The sequence below is a fragment of the Zootoca vivipara genome, chromosome 1, assembly GCF_963506605.1.
Source record: "Zootoca vivipara chromosome 1, rZooViv1.1, whole genome shotgun sequence".
Classification (NCBI taxonomy): domain Eukaryota; kingdom Metazoa; phylum Chordata; class Lepidosauria; order Squamata; family Lacertidae; genus Zootoca; species Zootoca vivipara.
In genome coordinates this window covers 120,546,065-120,565,676 of record NC_083276.1, presented here as the reverse complement: position 1 = coordinate 120,565,676, position 19,612 = coordinate 120,546,065, and the positions used below count along the sequence as shown (strand labels likewise).

General features: G+C 45.0%; 1 protein-coding gene across 1 annotated transcript in view; it reads left to right on the top strand.

The window, feature by feature from the left end:
* The window catches only part of CAVIN2 (caveolae associated protein 2), a 31,506-nt gene extending 14,285 nt beyond the window's left edge, over positions 1-17,221 (top strand). The window contains exon 2 of the mRNA XM_035136350.2: positions 12,068-17,221. Within this exon, the coding sequence (XP_034992241.1) occupies positions 12,068-12,859 (792 nt within the window). The 3' untranslated portion in view covers positions 12,860-17,221. The remainder of the gene's footprint in view (positions 1-12,067) is intronic.
* Positions 17,222-19,612: the final 2,391 nt, after the last annotated feature.

Sequence of the window (19,612 nt, the reverse complement as noted above, 5' to 3'; positions counted from 1 at the left end):
CATTAGCAGTCAGAACAATGTTGTAGTAGCAGCTTTCCTGGGGGAGCTCTTGCAGCTTTTCATTAAATTTTTTCAGGAACAATGATACTCAGTAATTTAAAGCTTTTAGGTTAGCTAACCTGTTTAAGTAACGTTAACTTTATCTTGGGGAAGTTATCCCCGACTCCTCGTTTATGTTTAATTCCTGATAGCTTTTCCTAGCTTCTAATTAGTTATTATGAACAGTCCCTGGTTTAGCATTAGGTCTAAACTAAGGATTGTGGTTTATTTCATTTCCCAGAAACCACAATCTGTAGCCACTGATAGTTCTTGAACAGTGACATGCAGATTTTTTAAGTGGAAGAGGTGGAACAGTCGCCTCCCAAGTGCTTATGAGGCAGTACAGTGGTACCTTGGTTCTCAAACTTAATCTGTTCCGGACGTCCGTTCCAAAACCAAAGCGTTCCAAAACCAAGGTGATAACGCAAAATGGATTAATCAACCCCTAAAACAGCAATTCAACATGAATTTTACTATCTAACAAGTCCATTGATCCATAAAGTGAAAGCAATAATCAGTGTCCTGTACTATAAAATAAATAAGACAGTGTTGTCGATGATAAAAATTATTATTATTTTCTTACCTCCACTGATCATAGTCATTGTTTGGATGGGGGGGGGGCATTTCTCCATTTCCGCAGTCACACAATCAATCAATCAGTAGCTGAACTGGGTTCCACACAGTCACAAAATAATAATAATAATCATCATCATCATCATCGAAAAAGCCTCAAAAACAAGAACGCTAAATAAATAGCAAAAACAAAAGCGCCAAACTTAATCCTTTCCGGAAGTCTGTTTGGCTTCCGAAATGTTTGAAAACCAAGGCACAGCTTCTGATTGGTGCAGGCGCCTCAGAAACAATAGCCGACAGCTGGATTGGACGTTTGGCTTCGAAAAAAAGTTCGAAAACCAACCAGAACACTTACTTCTGGGTTTCCGGCATTTGGGAACCTAGGTGTTTGAGTACCAAGGCGTTTGAGAACCAAGGCACCACTGTATTATCATGTGAGATGACTTTGCCAAGTGCTCGTTGCACATAATGAGCTTTTATCTTTTACAGCTTATTGCAACAATGCTGAATAATTTTTAGCATACTTCTGAATACCAGACAATAGGGAACCTTGTGTCCCTGCAGATGCTGCCAGACTGCAGCTCCCATCAAACCTGGCTATTGGCCATGTTGGCTGGAACTGGTGGGAGTCCCTTTTGGAAGGATACAGGATTGCATCCCCTGCCTGCAAGCTATCAGGATGTTAATGGCGGGCCCCTTTTATTCAGTGCGTAGCATTTGTAAATGAAGGAAGAGACCAATTACCAATGAGCCGACATCACTTTGCAACAAGATCAAGCCATTCCGCGTTGTCAAGATGATTTGACCGCACTGTGCGAAATTTTATTTATTTGAAAAAACTCTCTTGTTAGATGTTAAAGGCTCTGCTTGGTCCTCCGCCAAGCATAAGTCAGAGAGAGTTTTGCCCATGTAAGGAGAGATAATTTGTGATTCAGAAACAAATCAAAGTTAGCCATAACCCAGACTAAGGCTGCAAGGCAATGTGCCAGCATAAGAGATCTGAATGCAAACTCTTTCGTTGCCTTGATTTCACAGGTTCCCACGAAGGACAATAAGCTGCAGCCTTTCAGCTTACTAGGTATCCAAAATGCCCCCCACTCCAAAAAAGAAAAGAAAAAAAGGTTCATTTGGATACCCATCAAGAATCATGCTCTGAAGAGGAACGAATCTGAAAAGAATGACGCAAAATGCTTTCTTAGGGGTTGAATCAGTGCAACTTCTGAGGCCGATTTTAACAATACCCTTCAGAGTTTAGGTATACATACCTGGGTACAATCTCGCTTTGGGGTCCCGGTTGCACCTTTCCCTTTTAAAGTGCATGCTAGTAATGGACCCAAGCCATGCTTGTTTGCATTCTCTACAAGGAAAAGACACGGTGTTACTGAGTCACATTCAAATGAGGCCGCTTGAAATCAATGGGCTCCTAGTAATCAACCCCACTTATTTCAATGGGTTTATTCTGAGTATGGCTTAGCACAGGGTCAGCACAGGGGGCCAGTCCACTGTCTCTCAGACTTTGTGGGGGGGCCAGACTATATATTTTTGGGGGGGGGTGAACGAATTCCTATGCCCCACAAATAACCCAGAGATGCATTTTAAATAAAAGGGACACATTCTACTCATGTAAAAACACACACTGATTGCTGGACCGTCTGTGGGCCAGATTGAGAAGGCGATTGGGCCAGATTCAGCCCCCGAGCCTTAGTTTGCTTACCCATGGCTTAGCATATATGCCAGGCAGGAGGAATGACTGCTGGGAAGAGCACAAGCAGAAGAAACACCATGGTGTACCTGTATCAGCAGGACCAGTTGCCTTCATAGCTGCAATAAAACATATCTCTCCCTTATCACTCTTGCCAGCCACAGCAGATACTGTAACTCTCCAGCATTACCCCAAATGGCTCACTCCTTAACTGTCTCCCGAGACAGATGGATGCCAATAACAATATGTATACATGAATTGTTGGCGTTTTGTCCTCGGGTATCTGCACAGCGCGGGTGGTGCTGTGGTCTAAACCACAGAGCCTAGGGCTTGCTGATCAGAAGGTCGGCGGTTCAAATCCCTGTGACGGGGTGAGCTCCCGTTGCTCGGTCCCTGCTCCTGCCCACCTAGCAGTTTGAAAGCATGTCAAGTACAAGTAGATAAATAGGTACCGCTCCGGCGGGAAGGTAAACGGCGTTTACGTGTGCTGCTCTGGTTTGCCAGAAGCGGCTTAGTCATGCTGGCCACATGACCCAGAAGCTTTATGCCGGCTCCCTTGGCCAATAAAGCAAGATGAGCGCTGCAATCCCAGAGTCGCCTGCGACTGGACCTAACGGTCAGGGGGCCCTTTTCCTTTACCTTTATCTGAACTGTCTCATTAGAAATGGAGCCAAGTCAAGCTTGGGAAGCAAGTGGTCTTTCAAATATTTGAGGCCTGAGATAGGCTTAAAACACTAATTGGGGGAGTAAATGTAAAAAGGTAAAGGACCCCTGGACAGTTAAGTCCAGTCAAAGGCGACTATGGGGTTGTGGCGCTTATCTCGCTTTCAGGCTGAGGGAGCCGGTGTTTGTCCACAGACAGCTTTCTGGGTCATATGGCCAGCATGACTAAACCACTTCTGGAGCAACGGAACACCATGACGGAAACCACCGTTTACCTTCCCGCCACAGCTGTACCTATTTATCTACTTGCACTGGTGTGCTTTCGAACTGCTAGGTTGGACAGAGAAACGGGAGCTCCCTCCATCGTGGGGATTCGAACCGCCGACCTTCCGATCGGCAAGCCCAAGATGGTTGGAATACATGATCTGCAGGTGCCTTAAATATATATGCATTTGAGTTTATATTATGCAGGTCATTCCATTGTATGGCTCACTGGGTCTAAAGTAACCTAAAACCACTGTTTGTAGGTTTTAGGGACCCAGGTGGCGCTGTGGGTTAAAGCACAGAGTCTAGGGCTTGCTGATCAGAAGGTTGGCGGTTCGAATCCCTGCAACGGGGTGAGCTCCCGTTGCTCGGTTCCAGCTCCTGCCAACCTAGCAGTTCGAAAGCACGAAATGCAAGTAGATAAATAGGTACTGCTCCGGCGGGAAGGTAAACGGCGTTTCCGTGTGCTGCTCTGGTTCGCCAGAAGCAGCTTTGTCATGCTGGCCACATGACCCGGAAACTGTCTGCGGACAAACGCCGGCTCCCTCGGCCTATAGAGCGAGATGAGCGCCGCAACCCCAGAGTCGGACACGACTGGACCTGATGGTCAGGGGGCCCTTTACCTTTATGCAGGTCATTCCATTGTATGGCTCACTGGGTCTAAAGTAACCTAAAACCACTGTTTGTATGATTTTCTCTGCTAAAAGCACAATGAGCAGAACAACCTTGTTTCCCAAAATGTCATTTAATGAAACAGATGATGGGAAACTCTCAACTCTGTAGAACATGATGGATCTCGCTATTTCAGAACACAATGGCTCCCTTGAACATTGTGAAACAAACACCAGGACCTTAACAGTGTGTCTTTTTAAAAAAATTGAAATGTTGATCTGGTGTTTTTCGTGAGGTTAGCGGGGTTTTTGATTTTTTAAAGCGATTACTCGAGTGCAAGATAGCATCTGCACATGGTATTCAGAATCTCAACCCTGAGGCAACTTTGCCAATAACCTTTCCTCCGAGAAACGGTTCTGGAGAAAGGGTTGTGCTTTCTTCTCACCAACAGCTGACGGGTTTAAAAGCTACATTATATCTGCCACATTTTGCAATCTGCCCCTTGCTGGGAACAGAGTTGAAACAATTGTGGCATTTCAGCTGCACCGCCACCCTTCTCAGTGCGGAGGCAAATTTATCTCGTGAACATCTCGTTCGAAATGATAAACTAAGTGTATAACCGTGACACAGGCAAACAGAAAAATGCAGATATTGCAAATGGCAACAGAACTTTTTTTTTTTGTAGTGGGGAGAGAACTTCAGAAATGTCAAAACTGCTAGATTTTTCTAAGCCCCAACCCTGTGCCAATTTGCTGCCCAGTTCATTTCAGGCTTCTGGGACATACCCTGTGGAGCTGTGATGTTTTTATAAGCGCACATTTATGCAGGAAGGACTTTGCTTGGTCCTCCATAACCTCTTCTTTGTTTGGAGGAGATTCCTTCCGAAATATTTGCTTTTCCTGAAGTTTCTTGGCTGTGAATGTTACCCACCGCATTCCATTCCAGAGCTGTGAAGAATGGCTGCTATTATGACATCTAACTGTAGGGTTTTATTTCCTCTCGGATTGGTATCGGTTTCCATCTACAACTTCGTTCAGTAGTGTCCGTTGACCGTTGGGACTGGAAAGGCAGAAAGCAGAGAGAAAAACAGTATGCAGAGTCAGAACCAATGATAGCCAGAGCCGACTCGTCCCAGTTTTGTCCCTATTCTCCTCCCTGCTAAGTTCTATCAGGGCTAAGTGTTGACCAACATTAAAACAACTCTAGCATAGTATTCTCCTTCATGTGCTGCTTTTCTACAAGCGGGGAGGTGGGGATGTCTTTGTGTGTATTCAGTTTGTGAGTCCACTCTTGGGACACCTGAGTGTATCATTTGTCTCTTAGCCAATATCTGATATCATGATATGGTCTCCAAACCGGTTTTGGACGAAATATGGATATATCTCCCAGCCCTACTAGATCGTAGTACTTAGCTTTGTCTTGTGTCTGGAAACAATAAGCACTTTGTTACTTTGAACTGTGTGGGAGAGGAGTTTCCCCCTAGAATAATAATAATAACAATAATAATAATAATTTTTTATTTATACCCTGCCCTCCCCAGTCAAAACCAGGCTCAGGGCAGCTAACACCAATAAAATTACAATAAGACATAAAAGAAAAGAAAACAATTAATTAAAATGCAGATTAAAATACAATATTAAAATTTAAAATGCAGCCTCATTTTAAGTAGTCCATAAATCCAAACCATGAGGGAGGAAAACACAGGGGTCAGACTGAATCCAACCCAAAGGCCAGCTCTGTCTTGCAGGCCCTGCGGAAAGATGACAAATCCCGCAGGGCCCTGGTCTCCTGTGAAAGAGCGTTCCACCAAGTTGGGGCCAATACTGAAAAGGCCCTGGCCCTAGTTGAGGCCAATCTAGCCACCTTATGGCTCGGGATCTCCAGAATATTGTTGTTTGTGGACCTTAAGGTCCTCCGCGGGGCATACCAGGAGAGGCGGTCCTGTAGGTACGAGGGTCCCAAGCCGCATAGGGCTTTAAAGGTCAAAACCAGCACCTTAAAACCTGATCCTGTACTCCACCGGGAGCCAGTGCAGCTGGTAAAGCACTGGATGAATAAGTTGTCTGACGGGAGAAGGAAATCTCTGAAGAGTCTGCTGGGGTTCCGCATGTTCTGCTGATACATCACAGAGGTTGAGGTGTGGCAAACAACCAGCTGATTTCTACAAGTCACCCACACTCCTGACCGCTGACTGTGAGCCAATTGTGGGGGCCACAGGGGAAGAAGGTGGGGGGGGGAGCCCTGTGCCACAAAGAGAAGTATTTTCCACAGGGCTTCTGCTAACGGGACTCCTGAGCTGAATCCCAGTCTAGGCTTCTGAGACAGGGGCTGTATATCCCATAGTACTTAGGGCCCTCGTACTTCTGGGACCGTCTCTCCCAGTATGCCCCGCGGAGGACCTTAAGGTCCATAAATAGTAAACACCTTAGAGGTCCCAGGCCCGAAGGAAATCAGACTAGCCTCAACTAGAACCAGGGCCTTCTCAGCACTGGCCCCGACCTGGTGGAATGCTCTGTCTCCTGAGACCAGGGCCCTGCGGGACCTGATTTCTTTCCACAGGGCCTGTAAGACAGAGTTGTCCCGCCTGGCATTTGGCCTGGAGCCAACCTGATCCCCTCCATCATTTTCCCTTTTCCTTCCGTATGAGGCTGCATTTTAATTTTAATGTATTTAATCTTGTACTTAAGTTGTATTTTAATCAGTTGTTTTATATCTGGTGTTATCCGCCCTGAGCCCGGCCTTGGCTGGGGAGAGGAGGGTGTGGTATAAATAAAACTTTATAATTATTACTATTATTATTATTTATTTCTATTTTATTTACTTATTATATTTCTATACTGCCCTTCACCCAAGGATCACAGGGCGGTTTGCAATATAAAAGCACAAAAATACATACCGGTAGCATAGTAACCAACGAGAAAAATAAAACAGAGAGAGAGAGAGAGAGAGAGAGATTTTAAAAGGCCATAGTACAGTATTTATTTCTATATCAATGGTGTTCATCATTATCGACACTAAAATAGACACGGTATGGTAACAGCAATAGGAAAATCAGTGCAGCCTTTCATTTATACTTTTAGTTATTCCCTGTAGGCAGACCAGTCATTATGGAAGGAATCATGAACCAGATTGTCCCTTGACCCCCACCCCCAAAAAAGAAAGTGTATCTGATTTAAAGCACTTTGGAGGAGCCGTATGAGCATCCGAAGAGCTCTGCTGGACCGGTTTGGGGGGCGGCGGCATCCATCTCTTCTAGCATCCTGTTTGCACATATCCCATTGGGAAGCCCAACAGCAGAGCCCGAGGGCCATTTATTTCAATCTCCTTTCTTCTCAAAAAATGCTTCAGAACGCCATCCAAAGCTCAGTAGGTCCTTGGGGAGTGATGGCGGGCATTGTAGGATTTGTGTGGCTTAAAATGAGAGAGAGAGAGAGAGAGAGAGAGAGAGAGAGAGAGAGAGAGAGAGAGAGAGAGAGAGAGAGAGAGAGAGAGAGAGAGAGAAAGAAAGAAAGAAAGAAAGAAAGAAAGAAAGAAAGAAAGAAAGAAAGAAAGAAAGAAAGAAAGAAAGAAAATGTGCCCATCATAATAAACTCCTAAAACATCTGCATTCAGTTAAAAAACAAAACACACGCACAGAGACAACCAGATCTCAAGGTGCTTTTGTATGATATTGGAGATGCTGTTAGGAGGTGGTCTTTTGTGGTAGCTCCTGGAACTCCTTTAAGTATCTCACAGCATCCCTTGTATATGATGCCCCAAAATGCAATAGACTTGAGCTTTCTCTCATTTCCAACCCCACCCCCACCCCCGGCATGAATGCTATATTAAGGCAGGAAAGAATTTGCAGTCGCTGTAGGTTCTATATTCGTCTTGGGAGCCAATTTAAAGTAAAACTGATTTAAGTCCCAGGTAATAAGGCAATCAGTCATAAATACCTACTTAAACGGCACCTCTTTCTTTCCTTTCCTTTTTTTTTAAAAAAAACTTTGAATATAGATATATTTTAAGTCACTATAAATATGAGTGTTGTTGTTTTTAAGCACGCACAAGAATCACTGCAAAAGCACACTTCTCTTTCTCAACAACACCGCCAGGATTAAGAAACCCAGAAGTTAGAACATTTAGTTGCGGGAAGAATCTTGCTCCGTGTACATGCTGAATGCAAGCCATTTCTGGTGGAGGCTGCTTTTGGTTTTACGAAACTGCCAGACAGCTGTATTTTGGTTAGTTAATTATTTTATTGCCGTTCTTCTGTCATGAAACCCAAAGCAGCGTGGTTCCCAGGCAGTCCCCCATCCAGGCACTATCCATGCCCAACCCTGCTTAGCTTCAGTAGGTGGGTGGGTCTTCAGACCATATACCCCTGTTTGAGTCTTCCCACCCACTCACTGAATAGCCAATCAGGGTGCTTCCAGGCAGCCTGTTTGTTGAGCGTTCGTCCTGCAGGGCTATGTGTGTTAGACGATGTTGCATCAAAGCAAGCAGAACCTCACCCTTTCCAGTACATTTTCCCTTTGCATTTCTTATCACCAAAGGTCCAGTCTTCTTGAGGAGTTGGTTTGTTGGCACAAGACCTCCCAATCGACTTATTGCAAACCTGAATTTGTTGGGTGTGCGACTGAATCCCACCTGAAAAGAGCCCCCTGCATCTCAGAACCATGGATATACCATGAATTGTGGGGGGGGGGTCATTCAAAGCTTATCTATATATTTTTCATGCTGCTTTTGAAAAATATGCTCATATGCCATCAGTACCTCACACGAGGTTATTGTGAAAATATTGGACAAAGTCTAGGATGGATAAAGAGATGGTGAGCGATGGTTTGTATTTCTTTAGCTACCCTCTGCCATTACATGCTGGTTAGTCATCATGCCCATCGTAGACATTTTGTGGCATCTAAGCCATCACATGCTTTCCAATATTTGTTTAAAGGTGTTCTGTGCATTTCATAATGCCTTGCCATGGTGCCATTGTTGGTAAAAATAAAGATAATAATTTATTACTTATACCCCACACCCATCTGGTTTCCCCAGTCACTCTGGGCAGCTTCCAACAGAAGATTAAAAATACAATAAAGCATCAAACATTAAAAACTTCCCTAAACAGGGCTGCCTTCAGATGTCTTCTAAAAGTCAGATGGTTGTTTATTTCCTTGGCATCTGATGGGATGGCGTTCCACAGGGCAGGCGCCACTACCGAGAAGGCCCTCTGCCTGGTTCCCTGTAACTTGGCTTCTCACAGTGAGGGAACCGCCAGAAGGCCCTCGGAGCTGGACCTCCGTGTCTGGGCTGAATGATGGGGCTGGAGACACTCCTTCAGGTATACTGGGCCGAGTCCGTTTATGGCTTTAAAGGTCAGCACCAACATTTTGAATTGTGCTCAGAAGTGTACTGGGAGCCAATATGGTCTTGGTGGCCGCTTCCAGGCACCAGTCTAGCTGCCACATTCTGGATTAGTTGTAGTTTCCGGGCCACCCTCAAAGGTAGCCCCACGTAGAGCGCAATGAAAGACTACTTCCATTGTTTAGGGCACAGAGGGTTGTGTTCAACTTAGTCATATTTAAGAGTTGTTGTTGTTGTTTAGTCATTTAGTCGTGTCCGACTCTTCGTGACCCCATGGACCAGAGCACGCCAGGCACTCCTGTCTTCCACTGCCTCCCGCAGTTTGGTCAGACTCATGTTCGTAGCTTCGAGAACACTGTCCAACCATCTCATCCTCTGCCGTCCCCTTCTCATTGTGCCCTCCATCTTTCCCAACATCAGGGTCTTTTCTAGGGAGTCTTCTCTTCTCATGAGGTGGCCAAAGTATTGGAGCCTCAGCTTCAGGGTCTGTCCTTCCAGTGAGCACTCAGGGCTGATTTCCTTCAGAATGGAATTTAAGAGTAGTCCTGTTGAAATCAGCAGACTTGGAAATAGTTGAGCCTCTTAAGTTCAAGAGACCTGCTCTTGAGTATGTCTTAGTTTAATGCGTCAAATAACTGAAAAGGTGGGTTTGGTATCAACGGAGCTGGTGGCCACGGAATATTTCCTTCCTTATTTTTTAAGATTTATTTAAACTACAAAGGGGGGGGGGAGTTTGGAATGATACAAGAGGCATGAGGCACAGATGGCATTAAACCAGCGCCTTTATGAAATATAGTTATTGCAACAACTAAAGCAGATTTCAGAGAAGAATGTGCATGTCCCCAAGGTCAGATCTCATGCTCTGCAAGCAACATCGTCTTTCTCCTCAGCCATAAATAACTATCCTCAGTTAACCTGGGGTACTTCTTCATGAGCCCTGCTTTAAATTATTGTCAGGGGAGTGATAATGCTGCAGACCGAGCATTTTAAAAAAAAAACAAAAAAAACACCCCTCATAATTCTATGTACAAATCCCAACAAGCACCTACAATTCTGATAATTCTTTGTCATTGAACTATTTTTTTAATGTATTACCTTAAAACACCCCAAACCGATTTGACAACAGTGGACAACAGTGATTAAACTTGCACGGAAACAGTTTTGAGTCCAATACGACTGGGATAAACATCTCCACTTGAAAGGCATGTCAGAGAAGGACCCTCTTTGAAAGGCGCCAAAAGCACAACAGGGATGTAACTGGAGGCAGTTCCAATTTCATTTCCCCCCTTGGTTTTGCCTAAGGCCCGTGACACATACAAAATATTGCCGTTGTTCCATGTTTTAGCTTGGTTTTTGCAGCAAGTAAAAATGAATGGAGGATGTGTGAATGTCTTGTGTGCTCCAGTATGTGCTTGGTAGAGCACATACTTTGCATGTTTGAAGCTCCCCGATTCATGAAATGCAGTGCTGTTGAAGAGTAAAGAGCTTTTTGCATGTGGAGGCTCCAGGCCCCGGAGGTCCCTTCGGTAATAAACACACGGACACGAATGTTTAGGTCAGGCATAGGCAAACTTGGCCCTCCAGATGTTTTGGGACTACAACTCCCGTCATCCCTAGCTAACAGGACCAGTGGTCAGGGATGATGTGAGTTATAGTCCCAAAACATCTGGAGGCCCGATTTGGCCTATGCCTGTAAAGTTTAGGTTAATGGGATAAAATAGGCCACAACTTTATTGGTTACAGATGTGAGCAGTTTGGCTTAGGCATTCGGTGAAACCAGACTATTTCCTGACTCCTGCCCATCTGCAGGGAATCTCATAAGAGTGAGCCCTATGATATACATCAAATCGGGGCACCCCCAGGGTACTTGATGGGGTCATGCTACGGCCCTAGCCCATGCCCAGGCTTCAGACAGAAACCATGCCCCCAGGACTCCTTTACTGGGATACCCTTAACGAGGAGGGGCAGGCGGAGGCAACAACCCCCCCTCCCATAAACAAGGCTTACAAGGTAGGCAAAAACCAAATGGCTGGTGCCAATTTGCCAAGTGGAAAAAATTACTGCCTGGCCCCAACAAGATGGCGGCCGACCTTAGTCCATAGCAAGGCTGCTGTCAAGCAACACATAAAAAGAGGGCAGGTGGGCTGGGAGATCCAGCAAGGAGGCAAAAGGAGGTCGCCCCCTGGCCACGCCGCTGTTTAAATGGCTAGCGGCCATGCCCCCTGGGTACCCCAATTGGTGTCTAGGCCAGGGGTCCCTATGACGCGGGTGGCATCCCTCCACCCACAGCTGGGTCACTGGGAGGTCCTCCTGCAATGCCACACACACACACACACAGAGAGAGAGAGAAAGAGAGTAGACTTGCAGAACAATCTCCTGGTTAGCTTTTCCAGGGCTAGTGGAGATACACCGCTGCCAATTGTTTAACAATGGTTTGGAGCCAATTTCAGACTATGGGTTAAACATGACCAGGAGCCCTAGTTAGTCATAACCACTGTTAATATTGCTGTTAAGGTCCATCAGGGAGGGGTGTGTGAAGGGGAAACAGGAATTGATCCTGCATCTTGCTCCCAACTGCATTAAGAAATTGGCAAGGTTAGATCTACACTGGCCTAAACGTGGAGCAAAATGAATTATTCTACAATGCAGTTGACAGCTTGTAAGCCCATTACTCTTGCAGCACGTAACCGAACAATTCCACGGGGAGTGATTGTTACTGGTTAAATATACTGTGGCAACAACAGCAGAAAAAACAAACTTCCTTTACCGCCTTATTCGAAAGAAAAATATTGATGTTGTTGAGGGTCGTGCCTTGTTTATCAAGTCTGTGCCATGTGAACACTGAATAAACACAATGTCATCTCTTTGCAGGAAGAAAACGAAATCCCGGCCAGCGTGTTTGTGAAAGAGCCTGTTCCCAGTATTACTGACGGGAAGGAAGAGCCTGTTGATGAGAACAAAACTTTGGAGGAAACCTTGCACACTGTAGAGCTTTCCTCGGAGGATGAAGCACCCCATGATGAAGAGGGGGCAGACGATAGCATGGATGAGAAAATCGGGGAGACGAGAGCTGAGAAAATCAAGAGGTCCAGCCTCAAGAAGGTGGACAGCCTGAAGAAAGCCTTTTCCCGCCAAAATATCGAGAAGAAGATGAACAAGTTCGGCACCAAGATCGTCTCTCATGAGAGGAGGGAGAAGATTAAGAAGTCCCTCACCCCTAACCACCAAAAGTCCCCTTCATCAAAAAGCTCATCTTTCAAGGTCTCTCCCCTCACGTTCAACGTGAAGAAAGTTCGGGATGGAGATCCCTCCGCAGAAACGGAAGACAAGCCGGCAGAGGCTACCGGCAGTGAGCACACAGCAAACGATGAGGAGACATCCTTCACCGAGATTCACTCCGACCTGGCCTCTCCCAGTTCTCTGGCAGAGGAAGGGAAAGCCTTTGCCGACTCCCTGGAAAAAGAAAGTGGGAGTGAAGGAGATGCAGTGGTCAACAACAACATCGAGCTCGCCATCGTTGAAGAAGGCGATGACTATAGGGCTTCGCTCGAAATCAGACAGGAACACTACGATGAAAGGAGCAAACCGACCAGTGGGGAGATGGAGCACTCTGACGAAGAACCAAGCCAGCCCGCTGTCCTCCACGTCAACCAAACTACATAAATCGCCTGAGCCGCCTTTTATGTTTCTAAATGCTTTTTTTTTGTAGTTACATCAGTAAAACAGGGCTGTTACACAATAAACAAGGGGCAACAGTAACCTAAGGTGGAGTGGTGGTTTTTGGGACAATTAGGTTTCCACAAAAGGCTAATTTCATAAACTTGGGCGGGAAATGAGGTAATTTAAAGGCTGCGTTTTGAAGTCCGTTCCAACCTCTATTGCACACATCTATTGGTTATTGATTTCAAATTGCTGCAATCAATTGCAGGTGGAGGTGTATTTAAACGAACCGGTAGAGGCAAAAGGGCAGCACTACCCTACAAATTGAATCAGGCTGATATTTGTTTCACTCCCACCCAAAGAATCTGGGAATTGTAGTTCAGTGAGGGTGCTGAGAATTCTCAGAGATTTTTCCGCTAAGGAAACTTCAACTCCCAGGGATCACTGCAAAAAAAGGGGAGACTGTTAAACCTTTGGGCATGATTTTCGTCAGTGAAAAGCTCTCCTAAGTGCTAAGTTCATTCAGATGCGTTCCCCAGTATTTTTTCCTAGCCGTGCGCTGCTTGGGAAAAGTGAGTTTACACTGCAAAGGACGAGAGCTGCCTTCCACTTTGCTTGCTGTGCCCTTTTGTCCACATAACTGCTGACTGGGAGAGTGTGCTTGTACTGCCTTCTTTGTGAGTTAATGAAGTATGTGTTTCTGTGTGTGTGTCCCCGCTCGCTGTTTTTAAGCTGCGAACTGCGGGTGGTAAGCTGCGGGGAAGGGCTCAGTGACAAGAGAGCACATGTTCTCCAGGTTCAATCCTGTCTGAAACCCTGGAGAGCCACTAGCTCTCATCTTTCACACACACACACATAGGCACACACATAGCACAAGTAGAAGGAGACACACAGGCCCACGGGCTCCCCTCTTCAGCCGATCCTATTGCTCCCTCTCTGCTCATCTGATGGCCGCACTGATGACCAGGTAGGAGGCAATTGGTTTCCTCATCAGGGTGCTGGTCTCGTCCAACCCCAGCACTTTTTTATTTTATTTTGGCTGATGCCACGACCCAAACTAGTAGGGTTTTGGAAGGTGGCAGAATCAGGTTCCCTTAATGAGGGATTGCCCCTGATGCTAGCATTACTGATGAGTTGGACCAGTGGTCTGATTCTGTATAAAGCCGTTTCCTCTGTGTGTTTTTCCTCCCTATAGTAGTGTTTGTGCCGTTCCTACCGATTTCCCCTCCCTATAAAGTACTTAAGTTCATTTCCTCATGTTAATATTTGATGCGACTGAGCCACCAGGATGCAACACATTTATTTATTTTTAGTGTTGACCTTGTGCAAGTTGGGGTGGTTAAAATAAAATAAAAAAGGATTCCCATATGGTGGCTTTGCCACATCAAAAAGTAATATGAAAAATAGGCATTTCGAGGTGTTGAGGACCTTTGGGTTCCCTTCCAACTCTACAATGTTGTGAGAATTGAATCTTAGCTGCTTTACTGTTAGTAACTGCTGAGACAGAATAGTTGGGCTGCTAACATGATCAACGCCATAATTGTCTTTGAGTTCATTACTCTTGAGAATTTCATTTGATCCGCCCCTGTTCTGCTCAGGAAAATAAAATAAATATCTAGCATTCCTAGAACAGCAGTGCAAGTCTATACGTATCTACTCAGAAGTAAGTCCCATTGAGTTCAGTAGCGTTGCAGCCCTGGTATTTTAGTTGAATGCAATGGCAGATGATGTAATAAGCATCTATTCCATGGATCTCCCCCTCTGTGGAAAATGGTGCCTTGGCTTGGTGATATGATACATTTTTTTGCACATAAACCCATGGACATCTGCAAGATACATGCCTTACCTGAAGGGACGGGCGAAGAACTCCTTTTCAGCTACCTTCCATATGCAAAAGTGGGTGGAGCAAAAAGATACATGTAAATTTTATCTCTGTACACATACTCACCCTCTCAGCCCATCATCCAGACAAGCATGAAGCATTATCAGAGATCAAGGCCTCATTCCATGCAGGCCAAAAAGCATTTGAGAGGGTGCAAAGCATAGGTGCCAACTCCCAGACTGAAAAATCCGGGATCGGCGCGGCATGGCACCGGAAGTCACGCTGCGGCCATTTTGGAACTGGGCAGTGGCACCGGAAGTCGCTTCTACGCATGCTCTGCCCATTTCCAAAATGGCCGCAGCACCAGAAATCGCTTCTGCGCATGGTCCAGAGACTCCAGACATGCGCAGAAGGAGCCTCCCCGGGCCAGTAAGAATCCGGGGGTTTTAAAATCCGGGCTGCCAATGGGAAACGGCTGGGAAAATGGGGGTTTCCCGGGGTATATGGGAGACTTAGCAGCTATGGTGCAAAGGAGAGCCAGTGAGGGCTGTGTCCTGGTGGGAGGCTTGAAGGACTACGTTCGGACCCCCAGGACTACGGTTCCCTTCAATCTTAGGCTGGCTGCACTGGTCAGTTTAGGATGAAGCAGCCTGAGTAAAGTACAGTGGGAATAAGATCTTGCTCTTGTAAATTTTGACTCTTTGGGATTTTTTAGACAGGGAGGCTGTCCCTGGGCACACCTGTCTGTTGGGAAAGTTGTACTCCTTCGTATTTCATTCAGTTCCACAGGAGAGCTACCACATGTTGGGACCAGGTGATATGTAAGAGGTGAGGCATGATCATGATAACAAACTGGTTTTATGTGTAAGCTTAGCAGTGTCTACATATGTTCCCTAGTTAATTTGACTTCCTTTGTTCCAAGTATGCTGATTCAGTAATGAATGTATATACGCATAAATATATATATATATATTATTTTGTTCTATTTTAAGAGAGAACTGTTGTTTTTATTAAAAGATGCTATTCGCTTAATGCAATCTACTACATCGAAATGGCAAAAGGGAGAGGTAGGATTGTAATCGTGGAAATAGATAATGAAACAGATTCATATATTTATATATATGGACCCAACTACTGTATCGATGAGTGCAATTTGAGGGACAGATTGCCATGTTGCAATATAATCTGATAAAAGGAAAGAAAGCACATGATGGGGGGAAAATAGAGGCTAGTCAGGTACAAACTAGACTAATGAAGAACACACTTAAGTAGTACACATGAACTATTCTGGAAATATATATATTTTCATTCTACACCTGCACCAGATGACAAGCAAGGGTATTCTGAAAACTTCGCCAATATGTTATTTTTATATGTGTGTGTGTACAGGAGATGGCCACATTCCAGCACAAAATGACATGTACCTTAACCCCTTTGATTTTCGTGGGACTTGAGTATGCGTAGCTGCATTGGCCATCGTCCAAAATATGCAGATTGTTGAAAAACACGAGGAAATGATGACCCTCACACGTGTGGCAAATGTCCAACAGGATGGACTGACCCCAGTGAATGCTGATAAGGGCCATTAAGTAATAGTCTTGTGAATGTAGACCATCTCCATATTTTTGGACGTGAGCCAAAATGCATGAGGGATTGTCAACACACCCTTGCCGCTTTTGAAAGTTTCTAGATTTTCAACGTTCACTGTGATGTGTAAGATTTGTCTTCAGGTGGAAAGATACGGTTCTTTAAAAGTGGGTGGAATGTTTGCTTTTTCCGTGGGTGATGTCAAAAGAGGTTACGTTTTGTTGCGTGTGTTTGTTTTGTGTACTGTGTGAAATGAGATATCAATGGCAATTAACACAACCCACCGGGGAATTTCCTCTGTTCAGGCTCTATGTTAATACCATCATGGTGATACATCTGCAATATTTTGCATCTTGAAGTATGTACTGGACTTGACAATGATACCGCATTTGAATTTCCTGCAAACGTTACGCTTTTCAACCAAAATCTGGACTTCTTCAGAAACGGAACTGCATTCCTCTTGCACCTTATTTTCAAATCCTCCATTCCACTTTACAATAACAAACGTAAAACAGCAGCAAACCTACTAGCGCCTGACAATTGTATTCTCTTTTGTATGCAATCTTCCCCCCTCCCCCTTTTAATACTGATAAGTCTGCTTTTACATAATATTGCACTAAAGCGTTGCTTTTTTTTTTTGAAAGATATTATTTAGAAATGCAAATTAAAGAAGTCTAAGAAAATCTATTGATGGCAGTGAGCTATTCCATGTGGGGAGCTTCGCGCAATCATTTCTAAGTGTCACTGGATGTTTGATCAGAGTTGATTTTTTTGAGCAGGGCTATAGATGGTTAAACTTTTTAAAAAAATAAATAAATCAATATTACCAGAGAGTTGCAATCAGTAGAAATAACTGTGATATTTATCCACACAGATTCATCTTATTTTGAATTAACAACAATGCCTGTTACTAACCACAGATGTGATTAAGTAAATAAAAATCAAGTTGCATTAAATTACACTTGTCTGGACGAAATCATTGTAGAGCTGGGCAAACAAATCTTTCGATATGTAATTTGTTGAGCCAAATTAGCATGGTTTTAAGTGGTGTCATTGAGGGATTTCCTCCCAATACAAATAACACATTCAGATGAAGGATTTTCCCCAAAATCACAGCAAACGAGGAAGGAGTTACATTTCCTCTCCATGCTCTTTGGGATTACTGGCAGCAATCTGCCTCTTTCTGTTTAAATAATAATAATAATAATAAAAAAAACCCTGCCCTTTAAATACTTGGCTCTTAGTCCAGTGAAGCAGATTCATGCAGAGAAAAAGTCTTCTCCATATATTTTTTTTTTTTAAAAAAAGGTAAAGGACCCCTGGACTGGACTTCAGTCAAAGGCGACTATGGTGTTGTGGCGCTCATCTTGCTTTCAGGCCAAGGGAGCCGGCGTTTGTCCACAGACAGCTTTCTGGGTCATGTGGCCAGCAGGACTAATCCAATTCACAACAGAACACTGTGCATAGCTGCCAAGTCTCCCGTTTTTCGCGGGAAATCCCTGGATTTTAATCTGTTTCCCGCTGGTATCCTATATAGAAAAAAATCCCGGAAATCCCCCGGATTTCCTACCTGCCAGGGAGGCTCCATTTCGGGTGCCGCTCTGCCCATGTCTGGGCACCGGAAATCAGGCAGCACCGGCACCGGAAGTTGCTTCTACGCATGTCCGGACATGCGTAGAAGCGACTTCCGGTGCCACGCCACTGCTGATCCCACATTTTTCAGCGGGAGACTTGGCAGCTATGACAACATGGCGAGTGCCAGAGTCCACGGAAACGCCATTTACCTTCCAGCCACAGCGCTGCCTATTTATCTGCTTGCACTGGTGTGCTTTCGGACTGCTAGGTTGGCAGGAGCTGGGACAGAGCAACGGGAGCTGACTCGGTCGCGGGGATTTGAACCGCCGACCTTCTGATCGGCAAGCCCAAGAGGCTCAGTGGTTTAGACCACAGCGCCACCCGCGTCCCAGTCTTCTCCATACACTGCTGCACACATGCCCATTTAGAAGTGCCTCTCCATAAATGTTGCAGCAGCTCGCCTGATTCACTAGCTTGGATGGGCCTTTTGAGGCTGGTGGAGATGCAGATTCCTCCATCTGAGCAAGAAGTTGCTTGGGAACTGAAGAGCTAACTACAAGCTCAGCCTGGATAGCTCGGTTGGTTGGTGTGTGGTGCTGAGAACATCAAAGTTGCAGGTTCAATCCCTGTATAGGCCAGCTGCATCTTCCTGCATTGCAGGGGGGTGGATGAGATGAACCTCAAGGTCCCTTCCAACTCTATGAACATGAAACTGGTACTATGAAAGTTCTAATGGTTAAATGCATGTAATGGGAAGCCAAGTCTTCTTCTTTTGAAGAGGATTTTGAAGGGAGGTTTTTGAGCAGAGAAGTGGCTGGAAGAAAGGGTAGTTTTACCCTTTCAGCACCTGCTGACTCTGCCAAGTGGTTTTTCCCACTGTTACGTTCAAAATGCATGTTTTCATCCTATGGGGAATAAGCCAAAAAAGAAAATAAACCAACAGGCAAGTAGGAAAAGGGTGAAGCACTCCTTCCCGCTGCTTCGCTGTTCAAAATCCTCTCTCATCTCCTTCTTTGAAGGAAGAAAATGCCCACGCAAGGAGGGATGGCAGGATCTGGCTATTTTGGTCCTCTTAGTTTCACATTAGTTTCACATTTTTTCAATCTTATTTCAGTTCTCCACCCTTCAGCAACAATTTGCAACTTTTTTTGTTTTTTTAAAATCCTCATAAAAATTCATCGGGGTTTTCATGCCATTTTCTCCCAAGGAACACATTTTTTGTATGCAGTTTTGACTCACATACAAGCAATTTCCCCTAGTATAATGCATTTGGGGTTTTTTTCAACAACATCTTCCTTTTAGGCACACTTTCCCGTAAGATGTGCATGTTTGTAAATATCAGTTGGAGAACTACATTGCAAAATTCAGATAAGTGCACATTTTGAAGGATGGTTTGCATTTGGGTTTGCAAAAGTTGAAATCTGACAGATTTGCCTTTTACACAACAGCCATTGTAGTATAGTTGCGTGGGTTGCACGGAGGGAGGGGAACGGATGGAGAACACATGCGCGTTCAACTGCCTAAAAGCGGCCGCATCACCCAGGAGATCTCAGCCACAGAGATAAGAAAAGAAGAGTCATTCTGTTGTCTGGAGAGGTCACTTCCTGGTTCGCATGGAGAAGCCGTTTTCAATAGATACCAGCAATGCAAGCACACGGTTGTATTGAGGCAGCTCCGGGCGTTGAAATTTTCCGCCGCCAACAATTTTGCACCCGGGGCAACTGCCCCTGTGGTCCCCTCACACATGACGCCACTGGGGGTTGGTGTCAGAC